Source organism: Festucalex cinctus, chromosome 12 (assembly GCF_051991245.1).
Source record: "Festucalex cinctus isolate MCC-2025b chromosome 12, RoL_Fcin_1.0, whole genome shotgun sequence".
In the NCBI taxonomy this organism is placed as follows: Eukaryota; Metazoa; Chordata; class Actinopteri; order Syngnathiformes; family Syngnathidae; genus Festucalex; species Festucalex cinctus.
This window is the reverse complement of record NC_135422.1, coordinates 10,213,902-10,233,892: the sequence shown is the minus strand read 5'-3', so window position 1 is coordinate 10,233,892 and position 19,991 is coordinate 10,213,902. Positions and strand designations below refer to the sequence as shown.

General features: G+C 38.7%; 1 protein-coding gene across 4 annotated transcripts in view; it reads left to right on the top strand.

Moving 5' to 3' along the window:
• Positions 1 to 1,099: 1,099 nt before the first annotated feature.
• Positions 1,100 to 19,991, top strand: part of stac (SH3 and cysteine rich domain) — a 33,121-nt gene continuing 14,229 nt past the window's right edge. Inside the window, exons 1-6 of one of the 4 annotated variants that reach the window (XM_077539891.1) lie at positions 1,100 to 1,150; positions 5,774 to 5,892; positions 6,833 to 6,865; positions 9,845 to 10,181; positions 16,367 to 16,500; positions 19,851 to 19,932. In XM_077539891.1, coding sequence (XP_077396017.1) covers positions 5,785 to 5,892; positions 6,833 to 6,865; positions 9,845 to 10,181; positions 16,367 to 16,500; positions 19,851 to 19,932 — 694 coding nt within the window. In that variant the 5' untranslated portion in view covers positions 1,100 to 1,150; positions 5,774 to 5,784. Of the gene's footprint in view, positions 1,151 to 3,589; positions 3,686 to 5,490; positions 5,893 to 6,832; positions 6,866 to 9,844; positions 10,182 to 16,366; positions 16,501 to 19,850; positions 19,933 to 19,991 lie in introns of those variants that run through there. The other 3 variants (XM_077539892.1, XM_077539890.1, XM_077539893.1) reach the window with 3 other exon arrangements.

The following is a 19,991-nucleotide window of genomic DNA, read 5'->3' as shown; positions in this document are numbered from 1 at the left end:
GCTCTGAGGGTCGTCGCAGCGGGAGAAAAAAAGTGTTTGGCATTTCAATCAGTTTGACGCCTTTTCTGAGCGTCAAACGCGTGGTGAAAATGTGCTGAACGTTCATGAATTAGTTCAAAGGCAAACTTGAAACCTGGCGTGGGTTTGAACATGCAGGCGGGAAAACTGACTTTGAATGAGATCTTTATAAATATGCATTGGTGTCTGAATGTGAAAATAGTTGTGGTTGTTTCAATCAATCAACATGCGTTTGAAGTGTAAACATTCTGCTTTGAAAGATTTCACAAAAGTATGACCTGTACAATTTAGGAAATGGCCGCTATATATATTTTTTTAATCATTGTTAATAGGCATCACATAATTGTTTAGAATGTAAATGCTGCCTGGAAGATTTTAACTAGCTAGCAGGCACAGTAACTGAATATGTTTCCATATAGTACATTTGAATGGCCACTTGTTGCTAGGCAAAATTCAGGGGGGACCATTTTTTTATTTTTTTATTTTTTGTGTAGCTGGACGATTTTGGAAAAATAATCACAATAATTTTGGTTGATATTGAAACTGCTATTAGTAAGCATGATTGTTCATTGATTTCAAAATGTAAACGTTATCAAACTTTGAATGTAACTTGAAAAAAAAACAATCAGAAAAAGTTTGTAGCAAATAAAATAATTATATTAAAATAATAGCAATTAAAACAGTATTGTACTGTGTACAAAAATTAATTCCTGCTGTACTTGCTTGGCCCCGTGGGGGCAGTATAGTGCACACATGGAGATACACTTACATGAAGATAAAAATAGTAGAGGAAGAAAGCGGCAAACTTTATTATTGTAGCTCATTTTTCACACATTAGGAAGAAGATGCACCTGTGAGTATTGTAATATTACTTTTCTGTGTATGTTCATGCATTGTTTTTCATGTAAACTTTTATTATTTGAAGGTAAATCTCTCTTTTGATTTGTAATGCTAATTTTTGCTAGCCGGTCAATTGGGTTTTTCCATTGAGTGCTAACATTAAGATGGCGATGTACCTAAAGTGGACTATGTATTGTATTTAAAGATACAATTTTTGTAATTATTTTTGTTGTGTGGTTAGTTTTACAGTAAACTCCATATAAGCAGAAGAAGCAACGAAGCACAGTTACAGGTAGGAACTTTCTTGCATACGCACACCTCTGATTATAATGTTTTTATGATCATGATAAGTCAAAGTCTAAATCACGATTATTTGTCCAGTCCAATGGACAATCCTAATCTCGAACTTGGAGACCCCTGGTCTACAGCATCTGATCGTTTGAAGAACTGTTCAATAACTAGTAGTATCTCTAGTTTTTCTTGCAAGTCAAAGGGGGGAAAAAACCTAATAACAATCAGCCAAATGATGGCTTGTATCTCAAAAAACTTGCAAGTCAGGTGACTTGTCGCCTGCCAGATCAGATTGGGGCACATCGTCCCATGGAATTTCCTTGTACAACAACATATAGTACTCAAAGGTTGCATGACTTGACCTCTTGTTTAGACACATTATTACTCTACATGACATTGACAATTTAATTTCACAACTCATTATTTGTTTTGTCGGCCCTTTAAATGTGATTTCAAATGTCTTTGTATGTCATTTAACCTAACTCACATACACACACCAGTCTCTCATTACTTTGTCATGGACCCTGCAGAGACGATTCCTAGGACAGCACATAATAAGATCACCTAATTAGCCTTGGCTCTTAGGGAATCCATTTGCCCACCGCTGTAACACATGCTGTGGAAGTTGTGTGTATGTGTGCGCGTATAATGTCAAGCTGGTAATTGGCACACTTTTGGATGACAGGCATTCAAGGGCTATTTCAACCATTTAATTGAACGTGACATTTAATTTTCTTCCTTTTTGTTTGACGTGATAACAGTTTTATCACGATCACCATTCCAGTTTATCACTGTTGTAATGCATCCAAATTATTCCTACGAGTGATGGCAAACTTCAAGAACGGTCGTCAAAATGCTGAGATTGGCAAGTGTGATGACTTTTGTGGGGATTTTTATCACATTCTGCTCCAAGCAGCTCATATAAGTATTATGAAACCTTTGACATCAAACAGAATCTGTTCTGTCTTTTCAAATAAATGTCACACAAAAAAAAAAAAAAATCCAAGGAATAGCAAATGGCAAAGGTTAATCTTTTGATGCTCGTACAACCGCCCTCCAGTGGGTGTCTCCCACCTACAATGACATTTTTCCTGTGAAATCTTTTTAAATAAATGTCACAAAGAAAAAAAAAAAAAAAGAAGCCAAAGTTATGGTCAAAGTTAATCATCTCATGACTGATGTCTCACTTACTAGATTGATAGTTTTTGCTCGATGATGCAATAATGATAATAATAATAATAATAAAACTAGCACCAACATGACATGCCCATAAAATTAAAGTGAGTCTCAAATAGAGATTTAAGGGATTTTCACTTGGCGGCATATCATTTTGAATACAGTGGATACGTTTGTGTCCCCTTGCATCTAAGCAGCCGCTAATTGTAGTGATTTCAATTTTCTATACTAGTCTCGACATCTGGAGGAGCCCCAAAATAGCTGGCTGTTAGCACATCACAACAATGTGCGGAGAAGCAGTTAAATATTCAGAGTGGCGCGCTTGGAAAACAAGCGAGCGGCGCATTTGTTCACACACGCTTCCCGAAAAACGGCCACGTCATCAGTGTGAATACAAACGTCAATCAAATCACTCGAAAGGAACTCTCTTCCATGAGAGCGCGTCCAGCTGTTTCCATGTTTCTTCATTCTATTCCCCACGAGACGATCTGACCACACGTTTCGCAGGGAATATTTTTTCACATGTGGGGATATACTTTCTAAGAAAAGCTGTTGTTGTTTTCCCACTCATAATGTCCATTAGGGTCTGTGTTGTAATCACAGGGAGAGTCGAAATAGCATCGGTGTGATGAAACCCTCCATTTGGAATAATTAACCCCCTGTAGCTGCGGCCTTCTTTTTTTCAGTGTTGCTAGCTAATTGTCAGAGGATGTTGCTAACTAAAGGTGGTTCTATTTTGTTGCTAAAAGTTGATAAATGACAGAAATTACTTGATGATGGATAACTACATAGAATATTACGTTGATTTCAAAGTTGTTGGGGTTGTCTGATAAGTTGCTAAATCTGCTAAGTTTCTATCAGTTCTTCCACTCCTGACTCAATTGTGTTAACATTTTGCCTTTTTGCACTGACACTTTTACCACAAGTGCACACAACCCACCGCCACGCAAACATACACGCAACATTGACTCACCCAATGTGTTTTATCCCCCCCACGACCATGCTGAAAAGCTGGCATGTTGATTGCTTCATTGTTGCTTCCATGTGGCGGCCATTATGACGACTTGTGCTCGACTTCCTTCCGTCAAGTTTTAACTTTTCATGTTACCAGATGTGGTAAACGTTCTCACACTCTACTTAAGTAGAAGTATAGACACTTGTGCAAAAAAAGTGTTACTATCGAATCTTTTTACAATCCATTATCCTATCAATTATTCTACAGAATAATAGCACCTCCCGCCCCCATAATTTATTATTCTTATTTTTTTAAAGTTATTGTTGTAGCGAGTGACGGCAGTGGGAGGCGGAGTGTTGAACCACGGAGTCAACGGCTGGCGCTTTATTGACATCAACTTTCAAGGTAAAAAAAAGCAACTTCTCACTCTGCGGCAAGCTAACCGGCTAAACCTTCCCTTCGGTACGTCACAACAAAACATTCCCACCCAGAACTCTCCCAAAGTTCCGTGGGTGAAGTATGTTCCTGTCACTTCATTGTTTTTGTTAATTCACTAAGGTGAATGTGAGTGGATATAACTACTCAATATTTATTATTTTCAGTACATATGCAAACACCAACAAAATTAGCCTATGCTAAACGATTAGCAATAGCGATTAGCATTAACGCGCTAGTGATTACCATTTAAGGTAAACAAACACTAACTAACATTTAGTTCACACATACATCATTCATTATATCTACCGGTACATTATACATGAAATAGTGTCTTAAAAGTCAGTTACAGACGATGCTACAACAAATAAAAGAGTGGAACTGCCTGTGTTAGCTACATGAGCTCAATAACTTCCTGTTCTCTGCGTGCGTCTGCAAAAAAAAAAAAAAAAAGGTCCATGTAGAAACATGGACAACAAGTTTCCGGCAGAGCTTCGAGGCAGACCTTTTCAGTCGACCTATTTGTAAAGTCGACTTATTCGACTTGGGTGGCTTTTTTCCTAACCAGAAATGAAACACTGGGGATTTACTCCATCTCTTTTGAGATTGCAATATCGTTGATTACTGTTTCCACGTCCATTTTTGAGCCCCTTTACAGTTTTTACGGGGGAGGGAATCCCTCCTGATCTGAAACGGAAGCTGAGAAGGAAGTGCTCAGTTGGCTTGCCGGGGGTGCGTGTCGGTGGGCGTTCGCGTCCCCCGTCAGAGTGAGGAGGCTGCAGTCTGGCGCCTTCTTCCTCCGTCCCACGATGCAACTTCAAGGACATGGCATCACAGTTGGGGGGGAAGCCTCGGCTCGAGGGATGTCTCACTTCAACACACGCCTTATACGATAGCGATTTTTCATTTTCATTTGAAGAAATATTTTCGTATACCCTTGTGAGGAAGAGTGGCTAAGAGGATGGATGGATGGATGGATGGATGGATGGATGGAATATTTTAGTATTGTTAGTCATTTGTTAACTAGTCATTTCATTTATTTGGCATTTAAGATAAAATGTACTTCACACACTTTAATTTCACATTTCAATGACTGCTCTGTATTTACTATAAAGTAAAAATAAAAAAAAATAAAAAAATGCCACCTACTGGCTCAGACAAAAATCTACTATCAAAGACAGACTGGGAACATAATTCAGTGTAATGACAAAATAGATTCTCTCTCTCTCTCTCTCTCTCTCTCTCTCTCTCTCTCTCTCTCTCTCTCTCTCTCTCCCTCCCCCCCTCTCTCTCTCATTCTCTTCCCCCCCCCCCCCCTCTCTCTCTCTCTCCTCGCTCTCTCGCCTCTCTTCCCTCTCTATCGCTCTCTTCCCCCTCTCTCGCTCTCTCTCTCCTCTCCTCTCTCTCTCTCTCTCTCTCTCTCTCTCTCTCTCTCTCTTCTCCCTGCCCCCTCTCTCTCTCTTTCTCTCTCTCTCTCTCCCCTCCCTGCCCCCCTCTCTCTCTCTGTCTGTCTCTCTCTCTCTCTCATCGCTCTCTCCTCTCTTCCCCTCTCTATCTCTTTCCCCTCTCTTTTCTCTCTCTCTCTCTTCCCCCCTCTCTCTCTTCCTCTCTCTCTCCTCTCTCTCTCTCTCTCTCTCTCTCTCTCTCTCTCTCTCTCTCTCTCTCTCTCTCTCTCTCTCTCTCTCGCTCTCTCTCTCTCCACCTCCCTCCCTCCCTCCCTCTCCCATAGTGGAGCACTGCATGCTTGTGGAGTCTTAACACACGAACCACAGAGGAAGAAGCTTGCCACTCTCTCGGAAACACTGGACTGCTTTTTCCCTTTACTTTCACTTTGGACTTGTTAACAACACTCCTCGTGTGTTCCTACGTGATACGGACCTCCTGGCAGGAGCAGGGAGGTTGTAGATGACTCGGCGCACACCCTGCTCAGGTCACGGTGACCATCAAAGCATGACCACGATGTAAATGTTGTGAGGAGGAGGAGGAGGAGAAGGAGGATACGCAATCTGCTTTTTTTTTTTTTAATTGATTTTTTTTAAAATATATATATATATTTAGAAAGTGAAATCATGATCCCGCCGGCCAACTCGGCCCAGGAGGAGAGTAGTGGGGGAAAAGAGGACGAGCAGAACGAGACTCCCAAATCCCCGAGCAACACTTCCAACCAAGAAACCAAGGTAAGAACTCTTTGTGCTCACCATTTAAAAGTCCTGGAAAGGTATGGAAAAGTGCTTGGAGAGGTTGGATAAAGTAGATTTAAGTGCTGAAAGTTCTAATTCAATTTTTCAACTATTTTACATTTTCTTTAGAAAAAAGAATGGTGTGTTTTCTTTTATACTTTAACGACATTCCTATTTAATCTGATAAAGTAAAATATTTTTATTTATTTATTTATATTTTTAAATAATATCAGAAAATGTCAATTTTAAGCGTTCTAGACTACAGTATGTCTTGTTGTGGTGTAGTAATGCCATTAAAAACACCTTCTACTTGACTTATTACCTCCGTGACCTCATTTGCCCTGAAAAAAGAACAAACTGTTACCTCCGACTGCAATAATTAGCACTATTGGATGCATTAGTGCAGCCTGTGGGTCAAAAATGTCCTCTCGTATCACGAGATGATGACTTAATTCATGTTTAATGTGTTACTCATCCACACAGATCCAGTATTGTATTGTCGGTTTAAAATATTAGGAGCAGCTCTCAGTGTGATGAAGTGCCACTGCAAACTACAAGCAGTCGTAAATAAACTGTCAAATGAATACTTCTGGCAATATTATGGGCATTAGAGTGTCCAAGTGTACCTAATGTTGTGACCGAAAGCAGATTTTCCCAAAGTACAAATTGCATTCCTCGCAAATAAAAACAGACCACGGACCGGACCAACTCCAAGTTTGGAATATGCGCAACATCACCGCAATAACTTAGCAACGTAATCTTCCTTCACTTTAGTGGTCATTTTTGTGGTGGCTGTAAATCATGTAAATATAGCCGTCCTATAAATGAGGCTTTACAGAAGACAACAGTTAAAAGGCCAAATAGTTCTACAAAGTTCCCTATAGGGAAATAAAGTGAATAAAACTGTATTTGTTGTTTTTTTCTTATCCCTCTTAAGAATACTGTGAGGCCCGAACATCCGAAACGGAAGGTGAGACTCCATGGTTGTATATATCGCATATTATTAACCCTCCTGTGATTTTTGACCTGGAAAAATCTAGATTTCATCTCTTTAAATGTACACAAAAAAAATAGAATAAATATCAGCTGGTTATATTTTTGATTTTTAAATTATTTATTTATTTTAAATGAATTTCTAATAAGCGGTTTATTATGATTAAATGTGCAGGAGGGTTAGTGCATAGCAACATACTGTAGTTATTAAGCAATACCATTAATCAATGCAATCACACAATAAATGACTGTGCTCTTAAAGTCTCATTTAATGTATTTTTGATTGTATTGCATTTTATTCGACATCATCCTCATCCTTAAGCTCCCATGCTTTATGTACAGAACTGCAAGTTAAGTAAAGCATGTGCTCCTCATAACCAACCCTCCTATATTATCTTTGGGTCAATTGGAACCAACGCAATAGATTAATACAATTTCTATTCCAATTTTGCTGGTAAATATAGGTCAGTATTTATGATTTTGCGTCGACCAGGGAGGGTCTTGCTGGTCCTGACCACACACAAACCACTGCGATGTGAGTGTGCCAAATTGATTAGTCGTTACCCACAGGATTTATTGATCCTCTCCACACCCAAGCTGTCATGATAAGCACTTGAAACTAGGCACTATTTGTGACAATACTACCAGCCATTTACATGAAAATAGGATTTTTTTTGCTAGCAATTTCAAGCAAATTCTTCCCAGTATTGTGCAGTCTAATTAGGTCACAAAGGCTCATTAGGAGTTCTTCTCTACTCTTCAATTACCTCAAAACCGAATCAATTCTCCCACATAAGAGCCCTTCAGTCTCATTACATCAGCGCAGGGATTGTTTATAAAGCGACTAAAGCAGGAGAGTAGATGAAATGAGTTGTCAGCGTGGAAGGTAACGAGATTAATAAACAGCATGGCCGGTAGCAGGCGGCTCAACCGTGTGGCGGATGGTACGGATGCCATGCCGCAACTGCACCACCTGGAAATCACATTAGCGTCCTGGTGGGGAAGCTTCCGGATGCTTTTTGACGGAGAGCAAATAGCCACCAGGAAGCGCTTCGATGTCGAACAGACAGCAGGCGCAAGACCATTAGCGATACGGAAACAATTGTTTTCATCTTGTTTGCTTGCTGCTTGGTATGGATGAAAGTGTTGGGACAAGTGGACATTAAAGGAGACATACTGTGCAATTTGAAAAAGTTATCACGTGTTTTAACAACATGTCTGTGGCCAGATAAGCTACACAAAAACAGTGCCCATAGTGTTAAAGTGAAAGTCAACCTTGAACATTTCTTGACAATAATTTGTTATATGTGACCTCACTCATCTAAACATGTCATTCTGATTAATAATACATTTTTGGAGTATGACTTATGAAGCAAAATCCAGCCTTTTTTATCCATCTCAGGGGGCGGCCATTTTGCCACTTGACCTGAGCAACTGTGATGTCATCTTCAGTCGACAGAAAGTGGAATTGCATTCACTTGAGGAAAAAAAAACAGTTTTAGTGACTACAGTAATATTTTTGGGGAGCTTTGTCTTTTTTTGTGTATATATATATTTTTTAATTTTCTGTTTTACTGAATATTTTTTTCTGTCATAAAATAAAATAAAATAAAAAAATAAAAAACAGGAGAAAAAAGTACTCAGAAGAACAGAAAAAATTCAGAAAAACGGGGGAATTATTTAAAAAAAAAAAAACAAGCCTGTGCTCTGTTTTTTAGAGTATTTATTTATTTTTTAACCTCTGAACTCCAAGTGATTTGTTGCAGACTCGCTCATGGCGGACACTTTCCCACATACTTCCAACATACCTTCACCTATATCACTTACTGGCTCAGTATATGAACGTGTCAATCGATCAGCATGATTTTCGTAAGCTAACATTTCTACAGAAGTGTATTGTACGTGGGAAAGTGTCTGCCATTCGCGAGTGTAACAAGCCACTTGGAGTTCAGAGGTTAAAAAAATAAATAAACACTCCGAAAAACAGAGCACTAGCGTCTTTTTTTTTTTTTTTTTTAAATAATTTTCTCCCCCATTTTTTCTGATTTTTTTTTTCTGTTTTTCTGAATACTTTTTCCTCATCTTTTCTGAACATTTTTTCTCCCAATTTTCGTAATTTTTTATTATGACAGAAAAAAAATTCAGGAAAAACAGAAAATTAAAAAAAATATATTAACACAAAAAAGACAAAGTTCCCTGAAAATATTAGTCAGTCAAAAATAAATAATTAAATTCATTAATTAATTAATTAAAATTTGATCTAAAAAACAGAAGTTGGTGCTGTGTTTTTCTGAATATTTTTTTCCGTTTTTTTTTAAAGGGATACTTTACTGATTTAGCCATTTTTGGCAGTCAAACATGAATATTTTGCCTATAATAAATTTGATATTTTCATTATTTTTCATGTACAATTAGTAGCTTTAAAAACACATTTTGCAACTTGCTATCGACTGAAAATGACATCACAAGGGCTCAGGTAACCAATCACAGCTCAGCTTGTGAATGTCACATGACCAAACCTAGAAAACAGCTGAGCTGTGATTGGTTCCCTGAGCCCTTGTGATGTCATTTTCAGTCGACAGCAAGTTGCAAAATGTGTTTTTAAAAGTACTAATTGTACGTGAAAAATAATGAAAGTATCAAATTAATTATAGACAAAATCTTAACTTTTTATTGCTATAATGGGCTAAATAAGTGAAGTATCCCTTTAAATAATTTATTACTGTGTTTTTCAGAATATTTTTAATGACAAAAAAATATGCAGTAAAACAGAAAAATATTTTTAGAAAAACAGAAAATTAAAATAAGCTCCCCCCCCAAAAAATAGTAAGAAAAACAGTTGTTGTTTTTTTCCCCCCAATAGAATACGCTTCTATACCCTTTAAACTCTTTTACACCATTTCAGTTTTTCTGTTTTGGTGGATTTGCTGCTCAAATCCCATTTTCTTCCTTCCAGCTCCAGAAGCTGAAGCGCTCATTGTCCTTCAAAACCAAGAGCATCCGCAGCAAGAGCGCCGACAACTTCTTCCGGAGCAGCGGCGACAACAAGACGGAGCTGCTCTCCGACGTGAGCGGCAGCACGGGCCACCTGTACAACATCGGCATGGCGCCGCCGCACATCACCACCGGCCCGCACATCCCGCCCGTGCCCCCTGCCATCCCCTGCGCGCCTCCGCCCACGTCGCGCTCCCAGGCGCGCAACCCGATGCAGGTGGACTCGGCCGGGCACTGCTTCATGGAGCACATCTTCAAGAAGCCCACCTTCTGCGACGTTTGCAACCACATGATCGTAGGTATGGGGTTAACGTGCGTGTGATGTTAAAGCAGTGTATAAAAGTAGCACTAGAATCGATACTACATCGACTCTCACAAATGTGATTACCCGCCTCACATTTTAACTTTTTTTAATAGGACAACAATGAAGATCTTCTACAATGTAAAGTGTGCAGTTAATCACTTCTCAAAATGACAACACACAGCCATTAATGACTAAACTGATGGCAACAAAAGCGAGTACAACCCTATGGGAAACTCTCCAAATACTGTTTGATAATGCCAACTGAATTTAAATTATGGGGACAAAATACTTACTTACCAACGTTACTTATCCTTAAGATTGTGTACACTTGACTTGACTTGACTTTACACCAATCTGATTGACTGGATCGGGATTGGACATTATTTAGCATTTTATGCAAAATCGGTGATTGGCTTTAATCTATCAGTGATGTCATCGATCAAAACCACGAAGTAAGCTATTACATGGTAAATTATATTGTTTATCAGCATTTTTTGAAGAATTAATAATGCCCCCCATGCACTCCAATTAACATCAATTAAACATTGTTTTTCACTATTCTTGGGCTGGGCCAGTCGATCGACTAGAGAGTAAATATTAGGGGTGTTAAATAAATCAATTTGACGATATATCGCGATATTACAGTGCACAATTCTCGTATCAATTCAATATGCGGCCAAATTGATATTTAAACATCAATTTTTAATGGAAATATTCAACGAAACTTAGGGTTAGGGTTCCCACTTTAAGCATGGAAGAACGTTATATTAATGGAACATTAAGACTTAATATTTTATTTCAAACATGAAACAGATTGCAACCTGTTTGTTAAATACATACAAAATAAATATAAATAATAATAAATACAGGTGCTCACAGTTATAAGCCTCAAGTTTCAGATAAATACTTTTTCATACAATTTTTAGAGTGTACATGTACAAGTTTACTGATTAGTATTTTCTAAATTTGAGTAAAAAAATCAAATCAAATCAAAATAATTGACTTATCGAGTCGTGTCAGGATTAATCGGTATCGAATTGAATCGTGACCTATGAATCGCGATATGGATCGAATTGGCAATTCACAGCAATAGATATATTGCTCAGTCCTCCAAAATGATCGATTATCATTTTCTTAAAACTCAATCAGTGATCCTGAGTGTGTAAATCCTACTTTAGGAAAGTGTCATCATTGTTAGCAGTACATGAATCCTTATTAAATCAGTCATCGTTACGTTCGAAGATGCAGACGGGCAGCATTAAACACCCACCTGCTCCTCGTCATAAGAAATGTCTGCACAAATTTGATGTGCCAGCCATCGTAAATATGCAAGAATTACGCTCTTTTCAAAAAGCCCTTTAAAAACAACATTAGTCAAGATTTATCCGTTACGCTGTTTAAAGCTTGTGGCGGAAAGGGAATTTGATTTGGCGCTGCGTAGAAGTGAATTACATTCGGTGGCATATAATAAAAATACCTGCGCGCCAACTGATGCTGTGTTATGGATTGCAGCAAGTTGCTAATTAAATAAACACCTGCGTGGGCGAGGGATGTGTTTGTGTGTCTCACGGTGTGTGAAATGTACATGGTTGATGGAATCATAGTGTTTTAACATCTTTAAAGCAGTGAAGTGGTGTAATAAATGCAGTGGATTAGCCATTAGGGGGAGGGGCGGGGCTTTTTTTTTTCCATAGCAAAAACAAACGAAAATGCTGTTTGTGCAGCTAATTAGTCTGCAGCGCCACAGCTGCATAGGTGAGATGAAGATGATGAAGAGGAGGAGGTAGATTCTCACAGGAAGTATGAAGGCGTGAAGACTGCTGGATTAATGGATCAATGCTATTCAGAGAGAGAGAAAAAAAAGTGAAGGTGTGCTTGTGGGAAAGGTACAAATAAGCAAAGGCGTCAATTTCATGAGATGGGAAGATTTCGGTGCAGCACAAGTGCAGCACGAGTACGATTGTGGAGATAAATACGTGAGAGGGACATAATTCAATACCAAAACCCTCTCTCACTCACACACTACTGATTTTTATTTTTTTATTTTTTTTGCTTACACGCATTACTAAAACAGCATGACACACCAATGAAATCCTCTCTCATGTACTAATGAGATCATTTTACTCATATACACTACTAAAACGCACACAACTGCACAACTGCAACGCCTCATACACAATACTGACATCTTTTTTATAGATTACTGACAGACTCTCATACCACTAAAACAATCTCACACATGCTACTAACACACTCTCATTCACACTATTGAAATGCACTATAGAAATACTTTTTCACATAGACTGTTGACATGCTCTCATTCATCTTTAACTATAATATATAAATGCTCTCACATCCTACTGAAACACTTGATACACCCTACTGAAATATTTGTATACGCCACTGAGAGGCTCTCATACACACTAATGAAACATTCTCATAGATACTACTAACACACTTTCATGCACGCCACTGAAACACTTTCATACTGTACACACTATTGAAATGCACTACAGAAACACTTTCATAGACTGTTTGTTGACATGTTGTCATTCATTCATCTTTCACTATATTATATAAATGCACTCTCACATGCACTACTAAAACACTCTCACACAGGCGAGTGAAATGTGCTCGCATAAACAACTGAAAAACTTCATACACACTATAGTGAAATCTTTTTATACACTACTGAGAGACTCTCATACACATTAAAAGAATCTCACACACACTACTAACACACTGTCATACACACCACTGAAACACTCTCATAGAAAACTATTGAAATGCGCTACAAAAGCACTTTCATAGACTGCTGACATACTCCAATTCTTTCATCTTTCACTATAGTATATAAATGCTCTCTCATCCTACTGAAACTGAAACACTTCGTACACACTACACCACTGAGAGACTCTCATACATACTAAAGAAACACTCTCATAAATACTACTAACACACTTTCATGCACACCACTGAAACACTCATAGTTACTACTAACACACTTTCATGCACACCACTGAAACACTCTCATACTGGACACACTATTGAAATGCACTACAGAAACACTCATAGGCTGTTGACATGCTCTCTTTATTTCATCTTTCACTATATTATATAAATGCCCCTCTCACATACTACCGCCATGTTTTTGCTCACACGCACTACTAAAACACTCTCACACAGGCAAGTGAAATGTACTCATATAAACAACTGAAACGCTTCATACACACTACTGAAATCTTTTCATACACTACAGAGAGGCTCTCATACACAGCACCAAGGTCCCCCTCCCCAGCCCACCCGCCACTACCCAACTGTCAGTTTGTGTGATCCGCTAAGCTGCTAGCATGGAGGCGTATTGTTCTGCTCGCCACGTTGGAGTGAGTCAGAGCAAACGAGCTGATCGACAGCAGCGTGACAAGGACATGTGCGTACTGTAACTGTCTTGTATAAAGTACCTGAACGCAATATTGGAGTACGGTGGTGCCTTCAGGTACCAGTGAAGTTAACTCGCCACCAATAAGCATCAGTTTGCCAACTAGTGAGCAATTCATTAACACATTCATTGCCATACCAGAAAAAAAAATACATCATTAGATGTCTTTTTCCGTCAGTGGCAGTGAATGAGTTAAACATGGTAAAAATCAATGAAGCAATTATAAATTGTTGATATAATGTACAGCAGGGGTGGGTGTCCAAACCTTTTCCTCTGAGGGCCACATACACCAAAATAGAAAGCTGCAAGGGCCACTTAGATTTTTTTTTTTTTTTGGTTATTTATTAACACATTCATTGCCAGACCAGAAAAAAAAAAATGCACCATTTGACGTCTTTTTCTGTCAATGGCAGTGAATGAGTTAAAAGTGACTTCAAGATGTTTGCATCAAAAGTAGCTTTCTGATATATGTACAACAGTATTGGAAGTACAAATATTTTTTAAAATGCGTGATCAGACTTTTGACCTTATGTCTCTGCATTTTGGGTAGAACAATCGATGATGTCATGACCTCAGTTTAACTCAATTTAGATGACCTGATTTCAGATTGACCTCAAAAAACAATCCGGGTTGCTTTAGTAATGCTGACGCATTGTTGTTAATGCGATCTGTAGTCACTCATCCAGGTTTTTTAACCTAGATCACGTTTCTGTCTTCTTTTTTTTTTCCGTCTCACTGTAGCCACACAAGCGGAGGTTCAAGTTCGCGGCGGCAAGCTCGCGTTGCTGTCAGCACGTGGAGCCGAGATTGATAGATTTGTTTTCACACCTTGTTGCTTCAAGTTCATGTCTACTCGTGTTTGCTGTCCTGTTCGGGGATTAGATGTGCCGCCAGGTTTACCTACAATATCACCTCAGACTCCAGTATATCAAAACTATAAAGCTGGTGGCAAGCACTCGCACTGAACTGTAAAAAAAAATTAATGAATAAAAGTGTACTGATTGAAAACCCTTTAGTAAAAGTAAATTCAATTTTTAAAAAAAGTTCAAATTATAAAATGTACTTAACTAAAAAAAAATAATATATATATATATATATTTTACTGTTGATTATAGACAGTACCCATTTTATTTTGAAATCCCCAAAATTCTTCAAAAAATGCTGATAAATGTTAAGCAATGAATGAGGACACACACCCTCCAAAAAAAAAAAAAAAAGTGAAAGAAAAACAATTGCCCACTGCTGCTTGAAAAAGACACCAGTTATCGATCTTGCCTTTGCATGTCCATATTTTCACACGGGCAGAGCGTGGGCGGGGCCAAAGCAAGTGCACAGCACGCTGACCAATCAATAAACAACCACAGACAGAACTATTAAACAAACTGACCTCCTTTATGTAGAATTGGCTGTGCATGGTAGCGTTCTGATCTTGGTTTAATGGAAAATTGACTTTTTTTCCCTTTTTTTTTAAATATATGGGTCTCTGAAGTGCCTGCCTCCCGATCGACTGTGAAATTACAGAACCGAGTCATTTGTTTGTGTCTCGAAGCAAGTTCAGATTTTGGTCATCTTGTGACATTACAATAGGATTAATTTACCATAGACCATATTGAAATTCATGTTTTTATGCTCTTGCTGAAATGTTTTAATATGCCACAAGATGCAGCCAAAACCCTGTTTAAATCGGAATTGGTGTCAAGGAAGTATGATGAAGTGGTTAGCTCAACTGAGAGACAAGCTTTGTATGTTGAGGAGGAGCTAAGTCAAGCTAAGCTAAGTAAAATCAAATCTCTAAGCCCTTTTTTTAACTCATTCACTGCCAGTCCAGTTAAAATGGATTTTTTGACGTATATAGCCGTCAATGGCAGTGAATGAGTTAAGGTAATGTTGAAAGATCTTAAATTGTGCTTAATTGATTTTTTCAATCCCTTTTAATATGTATACAAAAAGTATTGTTCACAAATCTGTGTCAGTGAGCACTTCTCCTTTGCAAAGATAATCCTCACAGTAAATGCTGACAATAAAAGGCCTCTCAGTTTTACTTTTCAAAAATGAGTAGAAAGTCAAATTGTGCGCATTTATATTTAGGGCCATAATTTAAGCAATGTTTCTCCCCTTGCTTAGTAGTCGTCATGGTAACGCAAAGCTAGCGGGGTGAGCAGTACGCCCTCTGCCCAAACAGCTGTTATGAGCAGGGTTGTTTAAAGAGGATGATTAGTGTGCTGTACTTTTTGGTTCTTGGGGTATTTTGACCTGTCACAGATTTGATTAAAACCAGCTTTTAATTTGTGGCAAATGTCAAAATATGTCACCTTTTTAGTACGATCCAACACAAGAGCTGTATGTCATTGCAAAACTAGAATGGAGCGAAGAAAAGCACAGTCTAAACCCAAACACAATTTTCACGTGTTGAGAAGGTGAAGGCGCTTATTTGATGAATTCATCTTAGTAGAAATGCACAACATGTATGTGTCACATTTCCCCGAGATCTGTCACATTTCGAGCGCTCCACGTGTCATTTTTCGCAGGTTTTATTTCGGCTTGGGAAAAGCTGCCGACGATTCCGTTCGAATGTGCAAAGATGACGCGCGCTTTGCGATTTACAATCCTCTGCCTTTTCATTTCATTGGAAAACCTTTTTCTCAGAAGATCACAAAACATGATAAAAGTCCAGATCTCAAGCTAATTGTCGTGTTTGAATGGATTCCCTGTTAATGAGAACGGTCATCTTTGTGTATCAGGTACCACGGCCAAGCACGTGGTCTTCCTGGCGGGCAACACGGCCAAGCACGGCCTGCGCTGCAAAGCCTGCAAGATGAGCCTCCACCACAAGTGCGAGAACGGCGTCGGGCAGCAGCGCTGCATGGGCAAACTGGTGAGACCGCTGCTCTTCAATAAACGTGCATCACGTTAACATCTGGCAGCAGGAAACAGATTAGTGATGTCACTACTACTACGAGAGATGTAAACACCTACAAACAATCATAACGATGCTTATTATTTACAACAAAATAATAATAATAAATTCCACACAATTGATATAATTCTTAAAGTGAAAATCAACTTTAAACATTTCTTGACAATAATATTTTATATGTGACCTCCCTAGTCTAAACATGACATTCTGATTAATATTACATTTGTGGAATATAAATAGAGCAGCAAAATCCAGCCGTTTTTATCCATCTCAGGGGGCGGCCATTTTGTCACTTGCTGTCGACTGAAGATGACATCAATGTTGCTCAAAGCTCAGGCAACAACCAATCAGAGCTCACCTGAAGCTGCGCTGTGATTGGTTGTTGCTTGAGCCTTGAGCAACATTAGTCAGGTTTTCATCCGCCCATTTGTAGTCAAATTTTCAAGAAATGCGAAAAAAAAACCCTGAATGTAAACGCTAGAAATTCGAAAAAGAGCCCAAAATTTGCAAAAAAAATAAAAAATTTACGCTTGTAGGGTGTGGATTTTGAAGCGTATCGAAAAAGGGAAAACGAGAATTTTGACGGGTTTTGTGAATAAACGCCGCCAAGACCGGATACACATTGCACGATTTGATTGGATATTACGTCACACATTCGTTTGGAGTCACAAAGCAATGGCGGACGATACAGTAAGATATGTCTGGGGGGGGGGACGATGAACCAGAAAAGTTTTTAGAATTCTTTAAAGAAGTGAATATTAATGCAATTTTAGATGGAAAACGGCAAAGAAATTCTACGGTTTATCAAGAATTACAAAAGCAAACTCCTACGACGTCACCTCGCGGCGCGGTCCTGTTCTTCTTCGTTTAAATTACTGGTGGGGATCACATCTCTATGGTGTATACCGCCACCTACAGGGGTGGAGTCCCCTCTCAATATTCGCAAAAGAAGAACAGATGGAAACGGACATAAGTCGCATGCCCGTTTTGCGCATTTTCAGTAAATTTGCTTAAAAAATTCGAACCAAATGGATGAAAACCTGACGAATGATGTCATCTTCAGTCGACATCAAGTGGCAAAATGGCCGCCCCCGAGATGGATAAAAACAGTTGGATTTTTCTGCATATTCCACTAATGAAATATTAACCAGAATACCATATTTAGGCTAGTAAAACATATTATTGTAAAATAAACAAAAAAAACAGAAAAAAGATTACAAGTAATAGCAGACATATTAATAATATCGACTTATTCTCCACCAGAATGCGCTTATTCAGAAATCACACTCTACTGTATGTGTGAGTGTGCCGGTACATCTGCGACTGCCGTCCACCCGTCCTCGTCATCCTCCTCTTCCTCCTCCTGCTCCTCATCATCGTTATATCATCCCTCTGCCAGTCAATCTGCGAGCTAATTGTCACCAAGCACGCCACAGACGCAAAACCCCTGACCTCGGCCCCCCGGCCCGGCCCGGCCCGGACGTCACCGCCGGCCTATTTATGTCGCAGGATCGATTTGAATGTAACGCGAATGCTGGTGGCCTCATCATGGTGAACTATTTATAAATGTGAATTATAGCTTTTATGAAGAGACCCCAACATCAGCTTAAGTAAAAACACAACCAATGTGATGTAAGATGAGACTTTGGAATGTTCCAGAAACATTGACAAAAATTTGAGACTTCGTGAATACTCATGTCAATATTATGCATAATTTTACACTACTGTTTTACACAATACAACCACAAAAATAAACATTATTTTCAATCATGTAAAATAATATTTAAATAATTAAAGGATGAGTAATCCCCATCCCTAATACTAGAAACAGGTGCGGCTCAATTAAATTAATTGTATTATTTCATAGTTACTAAAGCCTATAGGAAACTAATACCAACTCTTACCCAATTTCGTTATTAAAAAGAATGCTGCTGTTCTTGTGAAATTAATAATATTTAGGGGTGTCGGGCAATTACATTTTTTTTTAAATCCGTAATTAATCACAGGACTTCAACAGTTAACTCGCGATTAATCGCAAATGTTATATCTGTTTTAAATGTATAATAAAATGTTAAACGTTTTCATACTCTTGCTAAGGTGGAAAAATTAATTAATTGCGCATTAAAAAAAATTACGTTAAAGGAACTTTAAATTAACTCGAAATTACACACTCATTTTGACACCCCTAATAATATAAGATTATATTTTCCAGAGTAAGTTGTGAATCTGCATAGGTATTACTTTTTGAACTACAGAACTAGATTATTCTAACATTGTATATTAAAATATTATATTATATATATCGTCAAGGGAAACTTTTATTTTTATTATTATGATTATTTGGTACTTGTAGCACTAGCTCATCCAGTACATCCTGTCGGGGGACGAGCGGAAGTGGAGCGGCGATGTGATCGGCTCTCAGGAGTGGAAAATGAGGTTGAGAGGTTAAAGAGGACAAAGTTTCCCCCAGTGGGATTCAGCTCTAAATTCGACTCTCTAAACTTGGGACGCTTGTGCGGGCATGCTTGTTTCCCTTCGGCCTGAGAATCCTCCCCGAGCAAGAGGACATTTGTTGCGTCACTAAGCTCATCGGGCACAACATTAGGAACACCTGCACGGGCTTGAAATCACTACCAACAAATGTGATTTTATGAGATTAGAGCTCAGTGAATGTTTTTGAAAATAGACTCATATTTCTTGATGAAATTTGGGAAAAATAAATCCCCAATCTTACTAAACCAAACACGCCTAGCAGATAAAAACAAATAGAGACAAACAATCAGTTTGTGATTATGATGACATCATCCGTTGCTGTCGCTCAACTAAAACGAAACGATCTTGGGTCAGATAATCGAAGACCTTGGCACAGATCCACTCTCAGTCGTGGTGTCCTCATTTGAGGTCACACCACTTTAGTCTCCCATTTTTTTCCCTCTGAAAGCCATCTGTAGATTTGGACGGATGATTTATGACAGTCATGCATGATTTCGTTCACTTTCTCTTAATTCACATCTAATGGCAATTTCCGCCAAGGTGAAATTTCGAGTGCTTATTTCCGTCGCTTCTCCATTAACTTGCTCAGCGACTGAGACCATTTCCATGACTACATTTTTGCACCAAGGTCTTGGTCTGATGCTATTCCCATCACTGCTTGTTATTTGTCTGTTTTGGTTCAGTTTGGTGTTGAACTTTGACACTTGGGAAGGGACCAAATATCAATATAGAATATCGCTCATTCTATTGGCCGGTGACTAGTCCAGTCTGTTCCCCATCTCACGTTAACGCTGTATAATTTTGTCTCTTCCCAGCCAAAAGGTTTTCGGCGATACTACAGCTCGCCGTTACTGATCCAGGAACAGTACGGCTGCATCAAAGAAGTCATGCCAATTGGTGAGTGGCCAAAATCTTCTGTTCACTCGGCTTTTCAAACACCCGTCTTATGTTCCAAC